Genomic DNA, 21,964 nt, shown 5'->3' with positions numbered 1-21,964 from the left:
GATCTTGGCTTGTTGGTTTTAGGCTTCATGTGATTTTTATTTTTAATTTTCAAAAAAGATTTTATTTATTTATTTGAGAGAGAATGAGCTGGGGGAGGGGAGAGAGGGAGAAGCAGACTCTCTGCTGAGCAGAGAGCCCAAGGGGGGCTCGATCTTAGGACCCTGGGATCATGACCTGAACTGAAGGCAGACGCTTAACTGACTAAGCCACCCAGGAGCCCCGATTTGATCAGATTTTTTAAAAAGGGCCATTGGGTTTGGGCAGGAGTGGAGGGCAGAGCTCTAGGTCATATTTCTTTGGTTCAGTTCCAAATGTAGGAAGAACAGGACCTTTAATTTCTGCCTGCTTTTGGCACAATAGGTTTCCATCAACCTTTGTGTATGGACACAGTTAAGAAATAAACAGGGGGTCACCACCAGCATTATCAAGTGACAGAAATTAAGTACTGAGAGCATGAATTGGTTTTGAAATTGTTCTTGTGATAGGAATCAGACTGTCTTACCTGGGGGAAAAGTGGCCCAGGCCCAGTGAGACAGTAAGGTGTAAATTCTCAAGTCCGTAATTTACCACAATAATGTGGTCCAGCCACGGGACCTTGTCCTGGTCTTACCCTGTTAGTGCTACAGATCAATCACTCCGTGAAGCTCTTTGATTCAAGAATCTACGAAATCACCTTCTGGGGTCTTGCAGATTCTACAAAAGCAGAGACTCCTCCAAAGAAGAAGACCCAGCTTGGTACTTTTCATATGTATGTATCTCATAGATACTGCTACGAGGCTGTAAAGTCACTAATAGAAGCGGAACAGAGAGGGGAAGAGCCAAGAAGGCCAGCTCTGGTTGAACTTCTCAATGGGATCTCATGAAGCCCCAGAAGATGTCGCTATCTCTACGGAGACACACTAGAAGAGGATTTTAGTGACAGAGTGGGATGGTCGGCAGTCTAGCTATGGCACTACGAGCTACAGTTAGTGTTTCAGAGCAGCGATACTGACCGTGGGCTGTGGTCAAGCTGACTGATGTACAGCTTTATGAGCGAATGCTCCTCAGCCCCAGGGCTGGATGCACTTAGCCCCTCAGGTAACCTGAGGGGTGCAAACAATGAGACCTCGTTAAAACCCTCCATGGACAGAGCAAGGCCCACTCAGAGAGGAAAGATGTTCAGTGTACATAGCTTTATTGAACAGCACCCTTGAAACAGAAATCAGAGGCTAACCTCCATGGTGAGAGATAGCAAGGCCCGCAAACTTGAAACAACATATTTGTGGTTCACAGGGAACATTCCAGAAGGACTGAAAATGGGGAAAAAAGGGAAATGATCCTAGTTTGGGTTAATGGGTACCACGCACCCTGGAGGAACCAGAACAGCTCAAAGTATAATAGCAATATTTTAGAAGAGAGGAAGCCATGTTATCCATCTAGACGCATCCACCATAAGCACCGTCCGAGCTGAAATGATATAAAATGATCTTCAGTAAGGATGGGGTCTAGCTCTGCTTTGACATTTGCAGAATGCAGGCTCTCCTAATAAAAGCACATCTCTCTCAACGTCATGCCAGATCTTCCCTAGCGAGAGATAATGGGCCCGCGTCCCTTCTAGACTTTACGGTAGGAAAGATGGTTGAATTCGCTGGTGGCTCTGCGAAGGAGTGGGGAAAAAGAACATACTGAGGGCCAAGACCCTGTCTTTTCACCTGGAGGTTCTGCAGTTCAGTTTTGCCTCTGCATTTCCACTTGTTACAGATTTGCATAATCTACTGGGAGGCAACACCATGAACCACCTCGTCTTATTTATTATGCTAATTACAATTACGGGGAGCATCTTCATCTCATGTTCTTGCTGATGGGCAAATACAGGAACTTAGAGGAAAAAAATCAGAAGCTTTCTGAGTCTCATTGTGTGCAAATCCTTACTTGAACGTACCAGGCTACTAGAGGGAAATGGTATTTCAGAAACCTCTCCGGGGGGAGCAGACCGATTATGTTCCTTTTATGAAACAAGAAGTTGGTTTTTGTTTTGTTTCATTTTGTTTTGTTTTCTGCTGAAAGGCACTTGAAATCTTATGTTCATTACTCACTCCAAATTTCCTTACCTTTGTTTCCGCTTTCCTGTGAGCCTTCTCTGTGTATTTATAAAATAAGTCACTGATACTTTATTCATGAGATTTGAGCAAACAATTTGGAGAGCCTCTTGACCCTGCATATTTATCAAGCTAGCACTAAGAGAAGTATTTGCTTCACCTGTTCTTTGCTCATGTGGGGGTGGATTTTTGTATAAAAATAGGAGACACCTTCTCCTTTTTAAGAAGTTCTTCTTACCATCCCTGAAATCACTTAAACAAAAACTATACTTCCAAGTTTGGTCATCAGCCTCTAGCCTCAGGAACTCCAGAGCTCACCAAATTATAAGATGAGATTTATAAGCTGTTTCAGAATGTACCTAATAATTTCTCATTGCATCTTGAAATTCCAATTCTCTCTCTTAAAGGGGCCATTCCAAGTTCTATGAAGGTGACTTTCTCAACGACATGGAATACAGGTGTGTCGATCATAAAACTTAAACACACCCCATGTTCTTACTGTAGGGAGATTGTAAATTCAAGTTTCCAGAAATGATATTCATCCCAAAAGCCATCCCAGCCATCGTCAAAAGCATCCAAAAGAATGAAAGTGAAAACCTGTGACAGATACTTACAAACCAGTTCCTAACAATAATCTTCCACACCTGGCTTGCACTGGAATATTTTTCTTAACACAGAATCAGGGGTTATTACCCAGGAGAGGGCTTATTTCATAATAAGATTGGAACTTACCTCCTGGTAATAAAAGGACTTCCTGAGGAGGGGACCGAGTGGGAGAAGAGGGTATCATTCATGCTGGTTACAGGTCTGGGCGGCCTAAAATGAAGGACAATGTGGGGGGAAAGTTAAAACAAATAGAAGTCACAAGTTAAAAACTATCCACCACCTTCCCAGGAAAGGGGCTGGAATCAACACAAAATTTTATATCTTGCAATGAAATTCTTTAAGTGTTTTGGGAAGTTACATTTCCTTAAAAATGTGGAATGTCCAATAAACATTAGGAGGAAAATCTCTGGACACCACAGGCATGTTTATCCATGAGATTTGAGCCTTCAAGTTTCCTTGAGTCATATTCTTGAATGGAGCAAGGACTCTGAGGTGGCCTCAGGTCCACTGTCTTCTCAAAGGAGAACCTCTAAAAAATTGATGATAAGCACAATCTATATCCTCTCAGAAAGCGGAAGTTCCAGAAACTTCTCCTGTGCTCCACATAACAATGGCTCTTTCTCAAGACACCTGCTCTGGAAGGAGCCAGTTGCAAAATCATATTGAGCCTGAATTGTTCTTGTTCTATGCGAAGATGCAGTCAAGCACACCAGGATTGTTATCTGGATGTTCTACACAATAGGGCACGTATGCAAGGCATCCTCTAAACTTCCTTTCATATGACGAGAGAAAGAAAATAGTGTTCAGTATTTCTCAGAACTGTGAATGGCCTTAAACCCCAACTGCATGGGATCTGTCATTTCCAGTTGTATTTTTCATTTTAGCCTGTCATCCTGTACCTGTCACTAATGTCTTCATTCAGGCAAAATGACAGAGCTATGACACATATCTCATCTCCAAGTGGTTTTTAGTCTTCTATTAGGTACACTGGAATATGTTCCATGAGATGGGATTGAGAGTTCAGAATATGGGTAATGAGGCAGGGCATCATTCCAAGTCAGAGGAAATTTTGTTCTCACTATACTTCTGTACTGGAGTTTGATGAAGCAGAATTTGTGGACGCCAGACATTAATCATGGTAGCCTACAGAATCTGTGTTGGCTTGATCAAGAGATAAAGTTTTAACAGTTTAGTTTCTACCTTAGGGAACCAAAGTTGTTTTTGGATTCCACAATGCAGAGATCCTGAGAAAAAGGTAGACTTGTTTATCCCAGTGTGTTTATGCAACTGGAAACGATGCTATACAGGCTTTAAAAGGTCAGCACAATATGCAAAAATTCATTGAAACTTTTGGTTCCCAGTACTTGGTGCTAAACAGTGTTCGAAGATTTTTACAGACATTATTTCCTGGGGGAGGTGGAAACAGCAGCCTATTTCATCTAGTCTAAACATATCAGCTGACATTCTGAAAACTATCTGAGTGTTTTGCATTACTTATGTAAGATGTGTCTTTGACACGTGAGGCTAGTTTAAAACTAATTCTCCCTTGAGCACAACACTTTCACCTTGTAGGCAGGATGCGAATTTTATACAAATGTCCTCTGTGAATTTTGAAAAGTTAGGTAGATCAGATGTTAAAACAGTAAGAATGAGGGGCACCTGGGTGGCTCAGTGGGTTAAGCCTATGCCTTCGGCTCAGGTCATGATCTCAGGGTCCTGGGATCGAGCCCTGCATCAAGCCCTGCATTGGGCTCTCTGCTCAGCAGGGAGTGTGCTTCCTCCTCTCTCTGCCTGCCTCTCTGCCTACTTATGATCTCTGTCTGTCAAATAAATAAATAAAATCTTAAAAAAAAAAAACAAACCAGTAAGAATGAAATAGCTTTCTTCTAACTTTGCAACAAGTGGAAACCATCAACTTGACCAACATTTCTGGGTTTTTTGAGTCTTTTTTAACTTTCCCACCGTGCTCTAGCTCTAGGAAATGAGAAAACAAGTTGACTTGGAATACTTTTTAATTAGCCTGGTAAATTTACTCTGTAGAACCTGGTCACTGCCAAGCTGAAATTGCAGTTTCTTAGTAAATGGCTTCCTGTTTAAGGTTCGTCATGAAGATGTTGAATTTGGGACACAGAATGACTAATCTTGGCACCAAATGGTGACTTTCAAAGGGACTGAGGTTCTTATTTCCTCCATCATCAAATGGGAAGTTACTTTATCTAATAACTAGGTCACACTGGGAATTTTAAATGTATTGATTCTTGTGAGAAAGAAATAGCTTCACAAGATAAAGTCATACAGATTAACTGCAAAATTTTCCTTGTGGACAAGACCTTCACAGAGAACTTTTTAAAAAAAGATTTTTATTTATTTATTTGACAGAGAGAACGAGACAATGACAGAGGGAATACAAGTAGGGAGAGTGGGAGATGGAGAAGCAGGTTTCCCACCGGGCAGGGAGCCTGAATTGGGACCTGATCCCAGGACCCCGGGATCGTGACATGACCTGAGCCAAAGGCAGATGCTTAACAACTGAGACACCCAGCTGCCCTCACGGAGGATATTTTTTTTTATAAAACTGGCATTCATCTTGTGACTAGAAAGTATTCCGCTTAAGACAGAATTAGTTTTAAACTAGTTTGATGTTACTCACTTGTATTGTGTCTCATAACCACTTATAATTATGATTACGTCTTTATAAGCACAAAGGGGACTACTGAACTACTTACCAAGTGTCACTTTTGGCAGCAAGAAATTGAATGCAATAGAGACCGTTAATCATGGTAAAATTAACAAGAAATACAACAGCTTAGAACAAATGCCAAAATACCAAAATGTCACCACTTAAGTGGCCTTACATACCTATGGTCATTTAGAATGGCTACATGAATGGCATATTTTAAAATTAGAAGTCTGAGCTATCCCCATCAAAACAAACAAACAAAAGAAAAAGAAATGGCTATCTGATCAGAACAAAAACATTTTAATAATAAATGAAAGAGAAAAATGTCTAAAACTAAAAATAGGAAAAAAATCTGGTCTAACAGAGATTGGATCTTCTGCACGCAGAATTTCCTGTATGTTATTCCAACAATTAAATGTTTTTCACAGATTGCATTTTAAAATTAAGACATTCACCCTGGAAAAATATATTATCCATGAGTACAGACCACTATTTTGATTCGAGGACTCTTCGGAGAATCTGGTTAAATATATGGAACTTTTCTCAGGAAAAGGCCTATTTGTGTAGAATTTTAAGGGAATCCCAAAACTCTGCGTGGAACTCAAATTGTGTAGAGAGTGCCCTCAGTGAGTCCAGTGAATAGTATGTCAAATCAGATTGCCACTAGACAGGTAAAAATTTGTTTACTCATTAGCCAGTTAAATACACACATCCACCAGCCAGAGCACGACTGGGTACAGGCCCTGGGCTATGTAATACCGCAGTGTGCCTGACCACGAACTTGACTTTTATTTCACTGTCTCATTTCCTAATTTTGTCTCCAAGTGGGAGGAAGCATCCTAATTCTGTTCTGCTGCAAAACTCTCAGAGTCAGGCTGTTCACATCTCTCCCTCTAGTTTCCTCACACCCATCAGCTCTGAAGGAACAGTGCTCTCTGGGCTGAAACTCCCAGCGGCGCTGGTAGGAAGTGACTGTACAGCAGAGCTCGGAGAGACGCTCTCAGTTACTTTGCTCATTTATTAGCAACGTAGGGATTGTCTCTGGCAGGGTGGGGGGTGTGTGGGGGTAGAAACACTGTTGTTGAGACCTTAGTAAGAACAGCTCGTATGAGGTCGTTTTCTGCAAGCTACTGGCCCTCTGGGATACTCCCCAGATTTATTTATCCCTGGTTTCTTTTAAGGCTTATTTTTAGGATCAAAACTTCCAAAAATAAGTTAGTCACATTCTCCAGAATTAGCTTACATTTGTTTTTTGGATGCTTAGCCCATGCCAGCAACGTAAGCCTCCAGGCTGTGTGTATTGCCAAAGGCAGTAAACCCTCCGTGTACACTTGGGAGCAAACCAAGATGAGCCCCGTGGTATGTACACAAAGCCATAGACATGACATAGCACAAATCATTTGATGGCATTTGCTTAGGTCCACCAGAGGAAAGAGTGACCGCTTCCATAAAGGTCTCTGAACCATCATGGCGCCTCTGACGGATCACGTTCTGAACTTCCTGACGCACGAACTTTGTACTGGGTGGTTTCCGATACTGATAGGTCTGATCAGCCACTTCTTGATGTCAACATGCAAACTGAGGCCCTGAGTGTGGCTGGTCCTACTGAACTGTGCAACACAAAAAGTGGTTTGTGTTGAGGGGGGAACTACCTTTTTTAGAGTCTTTCTGATGGTACCTGCAATGACATAATTCCTAACTGGGCATAGAAGCAGATGGTGAGCTTGCCAAGATAATATCCAGGAAGAAATACTTCTTCTCCCTCAGCCTCCCCGTTATCTGGCCACCCAGGTCTGAGAGAGGCTCCAGGGCCCGAGGCTTCTGGAAGGTGGAAGGAATGAGTGGGAGCACCGTTTCTGCACATATCCCCCTCTGTCCACCAAACTCAGGTAGACTTTGGAAAAAGAACTTTTTAAAGTCTGTTTTTGGATGTTCTGAGGAATTTTACCACCAATTTCCTCTTTCCACCTTCCCATGTATGGGCCATGATTCTTCTAAAATTGTGCAGTTTAGGATAAGACAACAACGATTTTTAGATTTGTTGATATCTTTAAGATGACTGACTTTGCAGATAAATGAAACAAGGAGCTTTTATATTTGGGACTCAAAGCACAAGTGATATTAAGGTAGAGTGTGCTTTAAAATTTTCTCATCATGGTTAATTTCATTGATTGTTACTGTCTAGTAAAACCTCTACTAACAACTGTATTTTATAATGATGCTTTTTGAATATTTTCTACCTGTAGGTGAATAACGTTAGCGTAGCATTCTTGTACATCAAGAGAGAAGTACTGTTTACCCCTACAATAAAAGATTATAGTCCCATTATTACTCTGTTTTTTATAAATTAAAATTTAAAACTTGATTCCTAGCAATTGATATGAAGTTGCCTTTGTATGGACATGAACATACATGAATGAAGAAAAATGTCTTCCTCTGGAAGGCAGAGATACTCACACAATGTGGGCCAAGTTGAGTGGCTTCTCAGGCTGGTCAGGGAACATGGGGTGCAAGGGCTCACGGCTTGAAGCGCAGCTCAGAGACTTGCTTAATGCATTAGTTAGCTTCTTAGCAGGGGATTTCTGGAAAGAATAAGAAAGGTAGAAGTGATAAGAACTAACAATGATGTTACATTCTCAGAGATGATTTGTTTTCATAATAGATATTCATTCATTCACTCATTCATTTCTTCATTGATTTATCCATGAAATCTTCAACTACCTACTACTCTAAGGGAATTTGCTCCGTGCTGAAACTAAAGTTCTGGGACAATCCACCAGAGTGCCTGCCTCCTGCTGTTTTGTGTCAGCAAATGCTGTGATGAGTGGAAAGCGGTCATTGTGCATGGGACATCTGAGCTGGGACTGAAGGGACCAGCAGGAGTCCTTCTGATAGTAGCTCAGGGGACCGGGAAGGTCATTCCAGATGGAGGAAGAAGAAACCCCATTCTGGAGAGGAAAGTAGAAGACAGACCCTTGAAGTCCTGCACTGCCACATCAAGGACCATGGTCTTTATCTCAAATGCAGAGCGAGACAATGAAGACTTTATATTATAGAGGTGACAGGAGCAGATGTGATTCTAGAAGGATTACTCCTGCTTAAGAGCAGAAAACGATCTGGGAGACAGAAGTGGAAGTAAGAAGGTGAGCAGAAGGTTTCACAGGCATCTGGGTGCAAGATGTATTGGGCATGGTTGGATCCATCCAGTTGAAACTGAAAGGGGAACTTCAATCAGGGATTTTGGAGTTTAAAATTTATGTTCTTTCCAGAGCATCACGTTATCTCTTTTTCATTTAGACGAGTGGGATGTAGATCTTAAAATTTCACAGCCACTTCTTTTTTTTATTATTGTTATTTTTCTTTCTTTTTAAAAAATTATTTTTTTCTTTCTTTTTTTTCCTTTTTTTTTTCACAGCCATTTCTATCAGAAATAATCTCCCTCATGTAATAAATCTTTACAGCAGCTTTTCCTTTCCACAAGAAGTCATTTACCATTCTGTCACTTGCTTTTATGCAGAGAGCCCATAATTGGCAATACAATGAAGCGACTTTTGTCCTCATGATCTAAAAGCTTAAGTGATAGAAGCGTTGTTCAAGAAGTTCCTCTTTGGCTTTTGTTAGGACATACAATTCTTAGAATACCTAAAACACAGCCACTGCAACAGCATTTCACCCCCATACACACTGCAGCCTCTTTATCCCCTTGACCGGTCTGATCCTACTTGTAAAGACGTTGTCCTGCCATATAACCATATAGTTTGGAGTCCACAATGTCTAAAAAGAGGCGCCTAAACTGACTTTAGCATTTACATAAAACGATCATTAAAAATGCTTAGTCTTCAAACACTAACCCTCCAGAATGTGAGATAGAACAAGTTTGAAAATTGGTAATATATCGACCATAAGAAAATAGAAAACATTTTCTCCTATCTTCTGTACTAAACAGTGTTTCATGATCTGTGCTGGAAGATCCATGCTAGCATGTGACATAACCACCAGTGACAGGAGGCATCTGCTCTGGCCCAAAGCCCTCAGCATACGACCCCTTAGTGAAAAACTGGTACTCAATTTCAGAGTCTGAACGATGCTGAAAAATTAAAATATTTACACTGAATGCTGGTTCCCAATAATCATTCCTAGAAAGAATGTTCTGACTTAAAATGCACTATCTGGGAACACCTGGGTGTTTCAGTCATTAAGTGTCTGCCTTCAGCTCGGGTCATGATCCCAGGGTCCTAGGATCGAGTCCTGCATCACTGAGCTTTCTGCTCAGTGGGGAGTCTGCTTCTCCCTCTCCCTTTGCTGCTCCCCCTGCTTGTGCTCTCACTCTCCTTCCCTCTCTCTCTGACAAATAAAAAAATAAAATCTTTAAAAAATAAAATAAAATGGATTTTCTGAAGAACTTAAAAAAAAAGAATAAGTTACTCTTTGAGTAAAGGGTATGGGTTAATTGAAATGCATAAAATCTAGGAAAAAACTCATAATAAAAAGTTTGCATTTTCTTGTGTAAGAACTACTCCAAGAGCGGTTGGCAGGTTTGATGGTACAGCCCACAAACCCCAATCCATACATAGGGCAGTACTTTCACAGAAGCACAGGAACAACCTCAGGGGACCTGATCTTTGAGTGACTGAGACCTAGATCAGCAAACTAAACCGCTTGAACCCCGAGCTCACCCAGTTGGATTCCTCCTACACATGCATCATGTGGACAGACTCTCACAGGTCACCTCTGGCAAGCCGGTCACTCACAGTTTACGCAAGGATGATCTGCTCATAGAGACTACCTCCCTGCCTCCAAAAAAGAAAACTGGAACAGCACCACGAAGCCCACAGGCTCACACATCTTTCCTTTTACAAGCTCTAGCCATGCACTTAACGGAGCTCCAGAATCTGAGAGTCAAGGAACTAATGATATTTTTTAAGAAATTCCCATACCCCAAATAAAACAAAACTCGGAGGGAACCTTAACTTACTGTGAAAACGAGATTATGTCCCAAAGTTGCTAGTTCAGTTGTTATCTAAGCCAGTACTGAGCTGTCTGCGTCCCGAGAAGTAACAGAGTGTGAGTCTGCCTAAACTGTAAGTCCTAGAACGCGACACTGGCTTCAGATGCCGCAATGAAGATGTCCCAGTAAGGTGGGGGTGGGGTGGAGGGAGAGGGGAAGGAAGGCATGCTAGAGCAGAAGTTAGGTTTGCCTCTTGATTGTCCCGCTGCCATCTTTGCTGGTCCCTTGCATTCTGAGTGACGCTCATACATAGGAGGGTAAGTGTTGCCTGGACCTTGGCTTACCCATGAGGTGTACTCTTTCATTTGGTGCTGGTTGCTATGGGAACCGCCAGCGTGTCCCCTCCAGAAGCAGTCCTGACAGAGCTGGTAATTGTGACACTGTTGGCATCGGTAGCGGAATCCCATCATACTCTCACTGTGGCAGTAGGAACATTCAACCGGATGGAAGACTACGGGGGAAAGAAATGGAGGAAAAAAAAAAAGAGAGAAAATAAAAGTCTGAGCCAGAATAAGGAAAAATGCAGCCAAACAGGGACTGTGTTTTTCTGCTGTGTGCTGTGATTTCAGAGGCTAGTCAGTTCTGGCTGAGAGGAGAATTATGTTTATTCCTGGACTCTCACCACCCTTTTCACGCATGTGTGTGGAGGTGGGCGAAATGAAAGGGGATGGAGAATAGGTCTTCTTTTAACCACAAATTTCCCTCTCCACTTCCAGCTCTTACACTATGAGAATATAAATTACCTAAACTGACTTGTCTTTCCCCCAAACGGCTCCCTGTCTCCAGGAGACCAGCACAGCTCCCTAGAAGACTCAGAGGCACAACAGATGAACACGACTGACTCTCCACTGGGTGGAGAGAAGTGGAAAACAGGGAGAAAAAAGAAAGGGAAATGGGGGAGAGTATGAAAACTGGATAAGAGAATTGAATTATTTCATTAAAAAAATGGAGTGGCTGATGGTCTTCTTTCATGATTGACATTACCTCATTTAACAATTTTTTCTTTCTTTCCTGAGAGACAGATGGACAGAGCCCAAAGAGATGTGTAAATGATGTGAATACACTTCTAATTCAGATAGTTTGAGGGACACCGAACTCTCTCTAATAGACAATTGGAATTATAAAGCAGGCAAGGTAAAATACTTGAGATTTGAAGCTAACATATAACCAAATCCAAGTAATTGTCTACACGTTATGAGCTAAAGATATTAAACAACAACAATTTTTGCCTTTGGTCAAGTTATTCTTTATGTAACCACAATCATTGAAAGCTCCATTCAGAACATATGACTGAAGATTAGCAAGGTACCATAATCTAATTTTCCCCTCTATCTCCTCCGCCTATTCTTGGCCGAGTGCCTAGGAATGGTCGATGCCATGTACACCAATATTGGAAGGTCAGACCTAAAAATAAACCTGGAAAATGTCTTATTCATTATGGAGATTCTTCTGCTACAGCAAGACTACAGCCCCACGTGACTTGTAACTGAGAGACACATGGTGAGATTTAATAAGCGTATGGAATCAACAGTCCTAATTTTGCAGTGGACCTCGAAGGCCTTACTGATCAGGGAGAAAGTTTCTTTCAAAACTCAAGAATTACTGCATGACCTTTGTTTAATAACTGTAGACATGACAGCCTGCTAATTCCAAAAACTGCCATAGCTCAGGAGTAACTACTCACCATTTTCCACATTCGCCAGACGATGCAGAAGGGGCAGCCAGACCAGACACTGGGGGGGAGGGTCGGACATGAGAGTGTCCAAGAACCCATTTAAGGTGACTTTTTTCTGCATCAAAAAACCCACAAAAATTTAGAACCATTTGAGATGAAAGACACAAGACATTCAATGAACCTCTAACATATCAAGAAACAGAATATATTCTTATAGCTGGAGAACCAGTTCTGAACTTAAACCCTTTGGTTTCTTTTGACACTTCCACACACGCAGGACTGGGTTATCTCCGTTGAGGCTGAGTCCATATTACCAGAACAAGAGTTCTGGGAGGGGTGCTTTTGTGTATGAGGGACATATCGAAGTGATGAGGAAAGATGAAGGGTAGACTTGCTCTGTAAAATGTGACCCAACAGTGGGTCATAGCACGTGCCACAATTCCCGGAGCAGGTGGTCTTCCCCATCTGTAGAACAACGTCTTTTTCAAACTCCCTCCACTCCCCTAAGTCCTACATACTTCATGGTTAATATGAATGGTTCTGTGATACAAGATCAGCAGGGAGTCCTGTTAGGAGGGAGCGATCCTTCGCTGTGAGGAAAGAACCATCTATATTTTTGGAAAATCCTTTTTCTCTTTATAGATCTTTCCTCTTAATTCAGTCTGCATCTGTTCTCACTATCCTGGTTCTTTCCAATGCAGAAAAGGAATGTATTATAAGTTTCTTTCAAAATGACAAAAAATAAGAAGTTATAGGAGTATAAGATAGTATAATAGGATGAATGATAACAAAAGACATGTTTATATGCAAAAATCACTATTTGGGAAATTTTGAATTATAATATCAGGTGGATGGGGTAGTTTTTCTTTTTGTGTTTAAATTTCTATTTTAACTCCTGTTTAGTTAACCTACAGCAATATATTAGTTTCAGGTGTACAGTATAGTGATTCAACAATTCTATACATTACTCAGTGCTCATCGAGATGGGTGCACTCTTAATCCCCATCCCCTCACCAACTCCCCCCAGTATCCATCTGTTTGTTCTCTGCAAAAGAGCCCAAATAACCAAAGCAATTTTGGAAAAAAAAAGAAAAACAAAAAACAAAGCTGGACTCTAGATTTCAAGATATACTACAAATTGTAGTAATCAAAACAGTATTGTACTGGTACAAAAACAGATCAATGGAACAGAATAGACAGCCAGAGAATAGTTTCATATCTGTAGACAAGAAATCAGTAGTGAAGAGTTTTAGTATCTTTTCAAGGCACCTATGTTAATACTAATCCTTGTCATTCATTCACAAGATATTTTCATATGCTTCAATTAATCTTTTTTTTTCAGCAGATATTTATAATTTTAGCATTTCCTTGTAATACTAAATAGCTTAAGTTTTATAGGATTGATAGAAACATTATTATTAAAATATATTTTATATAAAGTATAAGTAATAAGACAACATTTTTTGAAAAAGCCACAACAATTTGTAGCATCTAAAATAATTCTGTCTTTCCAAAGAATCACTTGGAATGGCTTGTACTTTTTCCAATGAAGCAATGCAAACAAATTTAAAGTGTCATCATCCAAACTGCTGTGATAGTTTATGAAGGACAAAAATAAACTGGTCTTATTATTTTTATTTGTGTTGCCTCTTTTTATACTTCAAATGATCTTCTCCATTTTGATCATTCATCATACTGGCTAAAAATCACTTCTGACAATTCCCAAAAATGTTATTACGATTTTGACATAGATACGTTTCTCATCGTTGAGGATATATAAAAAATTATATAATAGAACAGTCTACAAGATATTTCAAAAGGACTTTTGAGCGGTGATAACATCATATATATAATTCTTATTGAACATGTAGGTCCTTGGAAAATAGAAAGATAGTCATCAAGAGAGTCAAAAGCAAAAACAAAGTACTGGGACTACACCAAAATCAAAAGCTTTTGCACAGCGAAGAAAACCATCAACAAATGTACAAATGTACAACAAACCCAGAGGTAGGGAGACCAGCATGAAGGTTAACACAATAGGCCAGGCAACAGATGAGGATGAGGAAAGAGATCAGAGAGACATTTAGAAGGGGAAGACAGCAGGGATTGAGGACTGATGAGAACTGTGGGTTGAGGAAGTTGTCTGGAAGGAGGCCAAGGTGAATGGAACCATTCTGACGTGACCAACTCTTAGGACAAGTATAAAGAGGAGTGTGCTTTGGCTGGGGACAGAGATGAGGGACCTAAGTCACCCTGGGGCTGGGGGAGTGGGAGGGGTCAGAAAGGCCTACTGGATGAGACAATGTGGAGTCTCTCCAACTGTCCCATCTCTTATTAGTTGTATGGATACCATTATGATTCTACAACAATCCATGACCCATAGGGATGTCTAAGGCACTTTGACTTCATAGGTCACAAGGAAACAGACTGATGAAGTTTACTAGGTGGGCAGTTAAATGCAGCTTTTCAGGGGCTGCTGTGCACTGATTTCTTAAGTAAGGGATCCTTTTAGAGGATAGTCTTAGTTATTATAAATTTTTTAATAATTTCAAGCAAAACCTTTAATTTCTGGGTTTGTAAATTACTACTGAGCTGTGCTGGAGAATGGTACCGGACATGGAGACTTCTTACGTGACTGGGCAGATGCAAACATGGAAAGCCCCATGAACTCAATAGCTTCTCTGGGTCAACTTGTACCACCCCACTTAAAATATGTTACTCCGAACAGCTAATGTATCACGTCAGGGGGAACTTAGCCAGCTGTGTTTGTCATACATTTGGCATCTGCTATATGATTCCTTTCTTGCTTCCTTTGCTGCACATTGGTGAAACCTGGCACTGGCTCAGACTTGTGTTTCATGTGAGGCTGAGTGACAGTTCAGCTCTTTTGATAAGCAGTGATAATGACCGCAATGATACCAAGCGTGGAAGGTCGTTGTAAGGATTAAATTAGACAATGCAAGAAAAGAGCTTAGCATGGTACCTGGCTCATGGTCAGGAAGTACCACCAATTATTATTTTCTAGGTAAGCTGACTTGAGTTACTGGCTCAGAGGTCATTTGTCAGAGGCTGGGAGATACTACAGGTTATCACGAAGAGGAGTCAAAGTGGTGACTTGATGTAACATACCGAAGGACAACCAAAGAGACATTTCCTTTTTTTCCTACCTGTTGAGAGAAACAGGACCTTGCTGACTGCTCTGTGTAACCAAATGAAGGGCCTTCAAAAACGGCTGTGGGTAGTTTGAGAACTTCCCGGAGGAATTGATCATATCGTCCATAAACCATCACCCCGCTGGAGTCAGAAATCATGGAGAAAATATCTGATGGAAGGAAAAAGAAAGATATTTACTCATCCCATGAATATATTCTCCACCGTTTCAGTGAAACGTATCTCCTGCAAATAACAAAAACTGTAGCAGAATAAGTAATTTTTTATGAAAGAGTAACACAGAATTGTTATGCTGAAATATTCCTGGCATAGTGTTGCCTTTGGTGTCTTTTTGTTGCTGATTCTGAAACACAGCATTAATTTGGGTAAAATTAGCATATTTTGATAAGACAGCATCCCATTTTTATTTTGAGGTCAGTTATAAGCTCAGATACCATTCAATGGAAGGAATTTTTAAATATGCGAGGGATATGCTGATCTCATTGAAACACACAAAAACATTTACCCATAACATTGGGGTGTGTATGTATCTAGCTAGCTAGCTATTTACTCATCTATATTACCACCAAGACCTTTGAGTTTTGGTTTAAGATATTGAAAAATGAAAGAAACGATGGGGATAAAAGGATGTAATGAAATCACCTGATTAACTTCCCACAGAAGCAGAAAACTTTCTATAAATCATGGTGTTCCAGGTGGAAGGCACTCGATTTACAGGGAAGAGTCTTTTGACTAACCTAGTCGAGGGGGAGCCTGGCCTTGGGGAAGATCAATGACGTAAAGTCGGAGTCCTGGGCAGAGTCTGTGTCTTCATTGAACCCCTGTCCTTCAGTTTCTGCCACTATGGGCACTTAGTGAATATTAATGGCATAATTTCTCAAGGTACTTTATAATTCCTCTGTGGAAGTCACTATGGAAATGAAAGCAAATGCTATCATAGTTTGTCACCAGGCTAGATTGTAACTAGGCCAGCACAGCTGTTGGGATAAACTGTTGTAAATTCAATGTGTTGCCTCTGTTCATTTTGGGCTTAATGTCTCAAGGTCAAAATGCAATCTGGGGACATGGTTTTTACACTGCAGTCAGATGGTAAGCCTATTACAGGCTTTACCTGGATTATGTTTTGAGGATGTGAACTGACTCTCATTGCCTTCAAATACTCCATTTATAAAGAATTTCTACTGTTTTGAATTGTTTATCAATTATGAGGCTAAAGAAATTTTACCTAGGCTACAAAGTTAATGTTGTTCTCATCCACCGTCACAATTTTATCTCTTATGTTTATCTCTTTATCTCTTATGAATTCATTATAACTGGTCAAAAAATATGAAAAAAGTTGCCAACAGCAAAAAAAAAAAAAACTCTTATGTAATCCCACATATATAGAAATGCAAGAATTCCAATAAAAATGGGAAAAAGGAAACCCAGGTCAAGGAAATGAACTTTCTTATCAGAGCTGCCATTTTGTGTGTTTTTAGGTAGGTTGGTCAACTATAATTGGGTCATCCTGATGCTCTTCAAGGCAGGAATTTTCTAAGCCAGGACACATTTTGAAAAGTAGCCTAAGTCTTTCAAATCTCCCATGGAAAGAATTTAGACAACAGCTGTAACTAGAGCAAAAGCTGACGAGTACCAACACTGACCTTTCACAAACTTGAAGCTCATATTAAGCTTGTCTGTGTTGATGAAGCTTTGCGAAGCAAGAGCCAAACTAGGGCTAGGTCACTGGGATCAAAGGGAAGGGGCTATTAATGGCCAATCTGGTTTTTCAAAAGAAATGAGGGACTCTGAGGAAACGATCAAAATGATGTTTGCACCTTAGTTCTGGGCTCTTATGTTATATAACAACGTATATATGCACATATGGCTATGACTATATATATATACACATATGTAATATGCTAATATGTAATATATGTGTATGTAATAAAATAGAAGGTATTTCTAAGATTAAATTAGTCAATAGACAAAAAGCATACAGATATAAAGGACACAGACTAGTGCTTGACACTTAGTACACAGTACAGAAATGTGAGCTTTTTTACTATTAATTTCATGTCACATTTTTTCTGTTATTTACTTAAGATGCTTAGGCTTTGCCTCCCCCATGGGATTGCTCTGTAATGTTACCAGTCATACTCTAAATCACCTCTGTATTTCTGACGGCACCATACAAAGAGAGATACTTTAGAAGAATTTATATTCACTGATTCATTCATTTTAAATTAACTTAACACATACAAAATGTGTAAAACTGTGCTAAGCAATGACTACACAGAATATCCAGCACATAGTTCTTTTTTACTTATTTTTTAAAGGAATTAAAACAAAATTTTATTTGAAAATAACATCAAACTTAACAAAATAATTGCAGGAATAAGAGTACTCCAAAGAACACTCACACACAACCTTTATCCAGATTCATCTATGAATCCTTTATTCTATTTACTTTATAATTCTATCTATCATCTATCTAAATATCTGTCTATCTACCATCTGTCTATGTCTGTCTGTGTGTATATATGTGGAGCAAACATACAATTTTTTTCTGAATTGAGACTAATATGCATATATCATGGCCTTTACCTCTGAATGCAGCCAGTGTGTCTTCCCTAAGAGGAAGGGTATATCCTCTGATGAGATTACAGCAAGGGGCAGCAAACATTTTTCTGTAAAGGGCTCGATAATGATAATGATATTTTGGGTTTTGTGGACCACATATGGTCTCTGTCACACACTCATCTTTGTATTTCATACAACCTTCAGAATGTGGAAGTTAGTCTCCACTCACAGGCCATAGCTGGTTTACCCTGGGTTTCAGGGTAGTTAACCACTTTGGTATATTTAACATTGATACATCGATCTTATCTAATATTATCTGACCTCTTGGTCATATTCCAATTTTGTGAATTGGTCAGTAATAGGACATAGTTCTTGACCTCTGAGCAGTCCCAGTCCCTTGAGGGTACAGACGTGCTTACAGACTGCATCCTATGACATTGTAAATCCTCTGCGGTGGTGTGACTACTGGAACAGGAGTGTGCACGGGATGTAGCAGGAGCGTGAACAGAGGGCTTTCAGAGTGAGGGAAGATTTCCTTACCAAAGTGACTTCTGGGTCTTCCTAGGCGACAGAGGGGACTTCTAGGCCAAGCATAAAGGACAGTTAGGGGCTAGTCAGGCTTTAAGACACAGAATCAGGGTGTGTGCATGGGCACGCTCAGGCATGATGCACTCAAGGCTCTTCAAGGAGTTCATTGTTCCAGGGGCCCTGGGTGCCCATGAGGGCATGGTGGGAGACGAGGTAGAGATCTGAAGAGCTTTAGGCCTCTACTAAGGCACTTAGATCGTGTCCAGAAGATGTTTTGGGAGATGCTAAAGATTTAAGGCAGGCCTCTGAGTTAGAAATATTACCCCCGGGGGGGGGGGGGTAGGGTGTGGAGACAGAACAACCAGTTCAGTTATGGAAACCCAATAAATCCTTGGTTTTGGCCACAAGGCTATTCTTGTCAACCAGCCTTCCCCAAAAGTTTCAGCATAGCATGTGACATTCCAGGCCAGCAGCACTGTTTTCAAAAATTTTTAGGATCCTCAGGACCATCTGGGAGCCCCAGGGAAGAATTATAAACAGGTGTCCCAACTCATTACAGCAACAACTTAGAAGTGGACCAAGAACGATTTGACACAAACACGGCATTTGATTAGGTCAGTCTCTGTTTAGGTCACCGTGTCCTCTGATTGCAGGGGCAGCCTCACACTTGAGGCTGCTGTGGTTACGGTCATGAGAGCCTGCATATTGGTTCCTGGCGGCCCTGAAGGCTGGAAATTGTGGTGCAACATGGAGTTGTTGTCCCTTTTCATTGATTTTAAAGCAGTTGGAAAAATTTAGTTTAATATCTTCTATCTTCCACTCTTTGCCTTCTAAAGTTCTTAATTTATTTTCAGCAATGACTCTTGCCCTGCCCTCTCCCACATGAAGGGGGTACTTGGAACAAACTAAATACCTCTCATCCTTATGCATGAAAACAGAAAAACTGCCAAAGGAGCACAGCTGGCATATTGGCTTAAAGTGAATTAGAATTGAAAGAAGGGAAAACAAAACCCTCAAACACTGAGAAATTCCATATCCTTTCATTTTACTTTTTCTTAGTACAAAAGCAATGTGGAAAATCATGACTTTGCCTGTTTTATCAGCAAGAGCAGCCAGCAAAAGAAGACCAGAGAAAACCCTCACAATCCCACTCTTCAAGAGTTAGCCTCTGCTGTCTGCGGGCAGATTGGCCCATATTTGTGTATTCAGCTAATAATTATCACTGAAGCCAGAAATATTGGTGACTGAATATTTATTTTTGACTAACTAACATTTTGGCGAAGTTCTTCCAACCAAAGTGCTTGCAGTTAAATTGTGTTTGTCAAATTGCTCTCAAACGACTTACCAGGAAACCACAAAAACCACCTTCTTGGGATTCAGTAAACAAAGAGTGACTCCTCAGCGGGGCAGCTGGGGCTACATTAAGCTGTGATTTGGAACCACTCCACTGTGAGAGGGCAATATCATAGCTCTCAGGATCATGTGATCTGTTTTTGGCATTCTTTAGAATTTGTGACACTGAAACTGATTTCTGCAGACTGAAGAACACAATCTACTTCCGGTAAGACTCATGTAAGACTTCTTTCACCGCACAGATGAGGGTTTACTTCGGCTACTAGGTAGCAAGCATGCTTTGCTCATCGAGGGTGGGGTGAAGAGAAAACACCCTAGGGGTGACCTTGTTTGCTCTGAATTCCTGGACATGCAAGAGCTCTGCCAGGGTTTTGACTGCTGGTAAAGTTCTGCTCAGAACCTTAGTTATCTTGAGCTTTCTAACTCTGCAGACATGGTTCTGTGCTGACCTAACAACCATTCCCTTGGTCTCTATGGGCCCCAAATTTCTTCCTGGGCTAAGAAGGGAAAGCAGTGTGCCATTTCCCAGCCCAGCAGGTGGGAGCGGGTTCCTCCATGACTATCACGGGCATTTCTTCCTCGTTCCCAGTGACTGAGGCAGTCCTGGGCAATGACACTTACTGGCTGGGGGCCTCTGGAGTGAGATGTGACTCCCGAGATTGCCAGACCCCTTCTCCCAGGAGAGAGAGAAAATCTGATACCAATGAAGCCTGAATGGAAAGATGGAAAGCACTGTGGTCCTTGAAAGGTGGAACGCATTGTGGTCCTTGGTTCATGAAAGGCTTCAAGGACCCCCGGGAAGGTCAGAAAACTGGTTCTCTCGGTTTTCCTGAAACTTATTTTAATATGGAATCCTTTTATCCAGTCCCTATTAGTGCAACATTGAGTAAGTATTTGGAAAGGATTCTCAAGACTTAAAAACAAGCCATGTATCTAATGCCCTCAGCGTAAGTGGCCAACTATGACACCAGGTCAGCACACAAGGCCCTGCAGAGTTTCCTCCTCTGCCCTGCTTTGTTTTGCTCAACTTTCTCCTCCCAGCCTAAACCTAGAGGAAATGCCTCATGGATTACTGCGAAGCTATGTTTCAAACGAGGACATCGGTCCCACCACCTTCTCATTTAGTTATTACCCTCATTCAAGCACTTGGGCAGATAGTTTTTAATTTTAAAAATAGCTTTCAGGCTAACTAAAGAGAAGCTAAACTCTCCCTTATAAAGCCTGCTTGGGCTTCTCTCAATCTGAAATGCATTTGGCTGGTCTGTGGAAGGTTTCCGAAGTGAGGGGGGATGTGTGCTTGGGGGGTTTCCGTGTGCCTTCCACTCATCTACCCGTCCAGAGACATAACTCTGTTTTGGAGTATGTCTGGGGAAATTCCAGAGGAACAAAGAGTCCCCCCCGCCCCCCGCCGTATCTTTGTTCCTTTTCCCCCTCTTTGGGAAAGAGATCACACTCCAAAGCTGACAGGCAGCAGGTGAGAGAAGTGCCTGGAGCCTGTGAGTCACAGATGAGTAGGGCTGGGAGGGACCCTCCAGGTATCTAACAAAATCCCCAAATTTGGGATTAAGATGGAAAGGAAAGACTAAGGAAGTAGAGTAACTTTCATAGGGTAACTCAGTGAATTCGTCACACAGCTGGGCTTGCAAACTGGGTTCCTGATTCCCACGACAAGTGCTCTTCCCCACACAGCCTTATAGCCCGAACTCACCACATTTAAGGTAAGGGAAAGGGGTAAGTGGAAATTTTTCTTTTAAACAGCAGCATATACATCATTTAAAAACAGTTGAAAATGAAAATTCTTGCCCCCCTACTCTCACGCTAGGTCTTCTGAAAGAAAAAACAAAAACCCAGAAATCTATGGTTTCAAAAGTCCTCTGGATGATTCTATATACATATACACCAAAATTTCAGAACCACTGGTGTAGAGAAAAAAGTCAGGTTCTGGTACCACCTTAGCTATATGATTTACTTTATTCTACCTCTCTGAGTCTAAGCTTCTTTACTTTAAACAACAAAACTCTCATGTTTTCTTGGTTAAAGAACTACCACATTTGGTGACAAAACATACATAAAGGGCCCACAATCACCCAATGTACCTTACCTTAGCTATCACATTTTTATTGGAATCCAGTTAATTCTCAAGTCGGTAGTGTTTCTGTGCAATTCTTATGCCTATACCCTGGCAATGTCTACTTGGGAACCTTGGGGTTTCCCAGTGACTTGAACAGCACAGGCTAAGAAAAATGAAGAAATGTGCCAGGAGCTTTGACTTGACTTTATCTAAAAAAAAGGAAGGTTGCCC

At 41.0% G+C, this 21,964-nt stretch overlaps 1 protein-coding gene across 32 annotated transcripts in view; it reads right to left on the bottom strand.

Moving 5' to 3' along the window:
* Positions 1-21,964, bottom strand: part of DTNA (dystrobrevin alpha) — a 356,122-nt gene that overhangs the window by 58,619 nt on the left and 275,539 nt on the right. For 11 of the 32 annotated variants that reach the window (XM_045065499.1, XM_045065500.1, XM_004752311.3 and 8 more), the window contains 7 exons: positions 15,216-15,370; positions 12,058-12,163; positions 10,658-10,824; positions 7,823-7,947; positions 5,412-5,420; positions 2,812-2,895; positions 994-1,083 (listed from right to left, as the gene is read on the bottom strand). In XM_045065499.1, coding sequence (XP_044921434.1) covers positions 994-1,083; positions 2,812-2,895; positions 5,412-5,420; positions 7,823-7,947; positions 10,658-10,824; positions 12,058-12,163; positions 15,216-15,370 — 736 coding nt within the window. Of the gene's footprint in view, positions 1-993; positions 1,084-1,158; positions 1,448-2,811; positions 2,896-5,411; positions 5,421-7,822; positions 7,948-10,657; positions 10,825-12,057; positions 12,164-15,215; positions 15,371-21,964 lie in introns of those variants that run through there. The other 21 variants (XM_013055984.2, XM_013055988.2, XM_013055990.2 and 18 more) reach the window with 5 other exon arrangements.

The sequence above is a fragment of the Mustela putorius genome, unplaced genomic scaffold (genome assembly GCF_011764305.1).
Source record: "Mustela putorius furo isolate JIRA1106 unplaced genomic scaffold, ASM1176430v1.1 tig00003858_pilon_pilon_pilon, whole genome shotgun sequence".
Taxonomy (NCBI): domain Eukaryota; kingdom Metazoa; phylum Chordata; class Mammalia; order Carnivora; family Mustelidae; genus Mustela; species Mustela putorius.
This window is presented reverse-complemented; position numbering and strand designations above follow the sequence as displayed.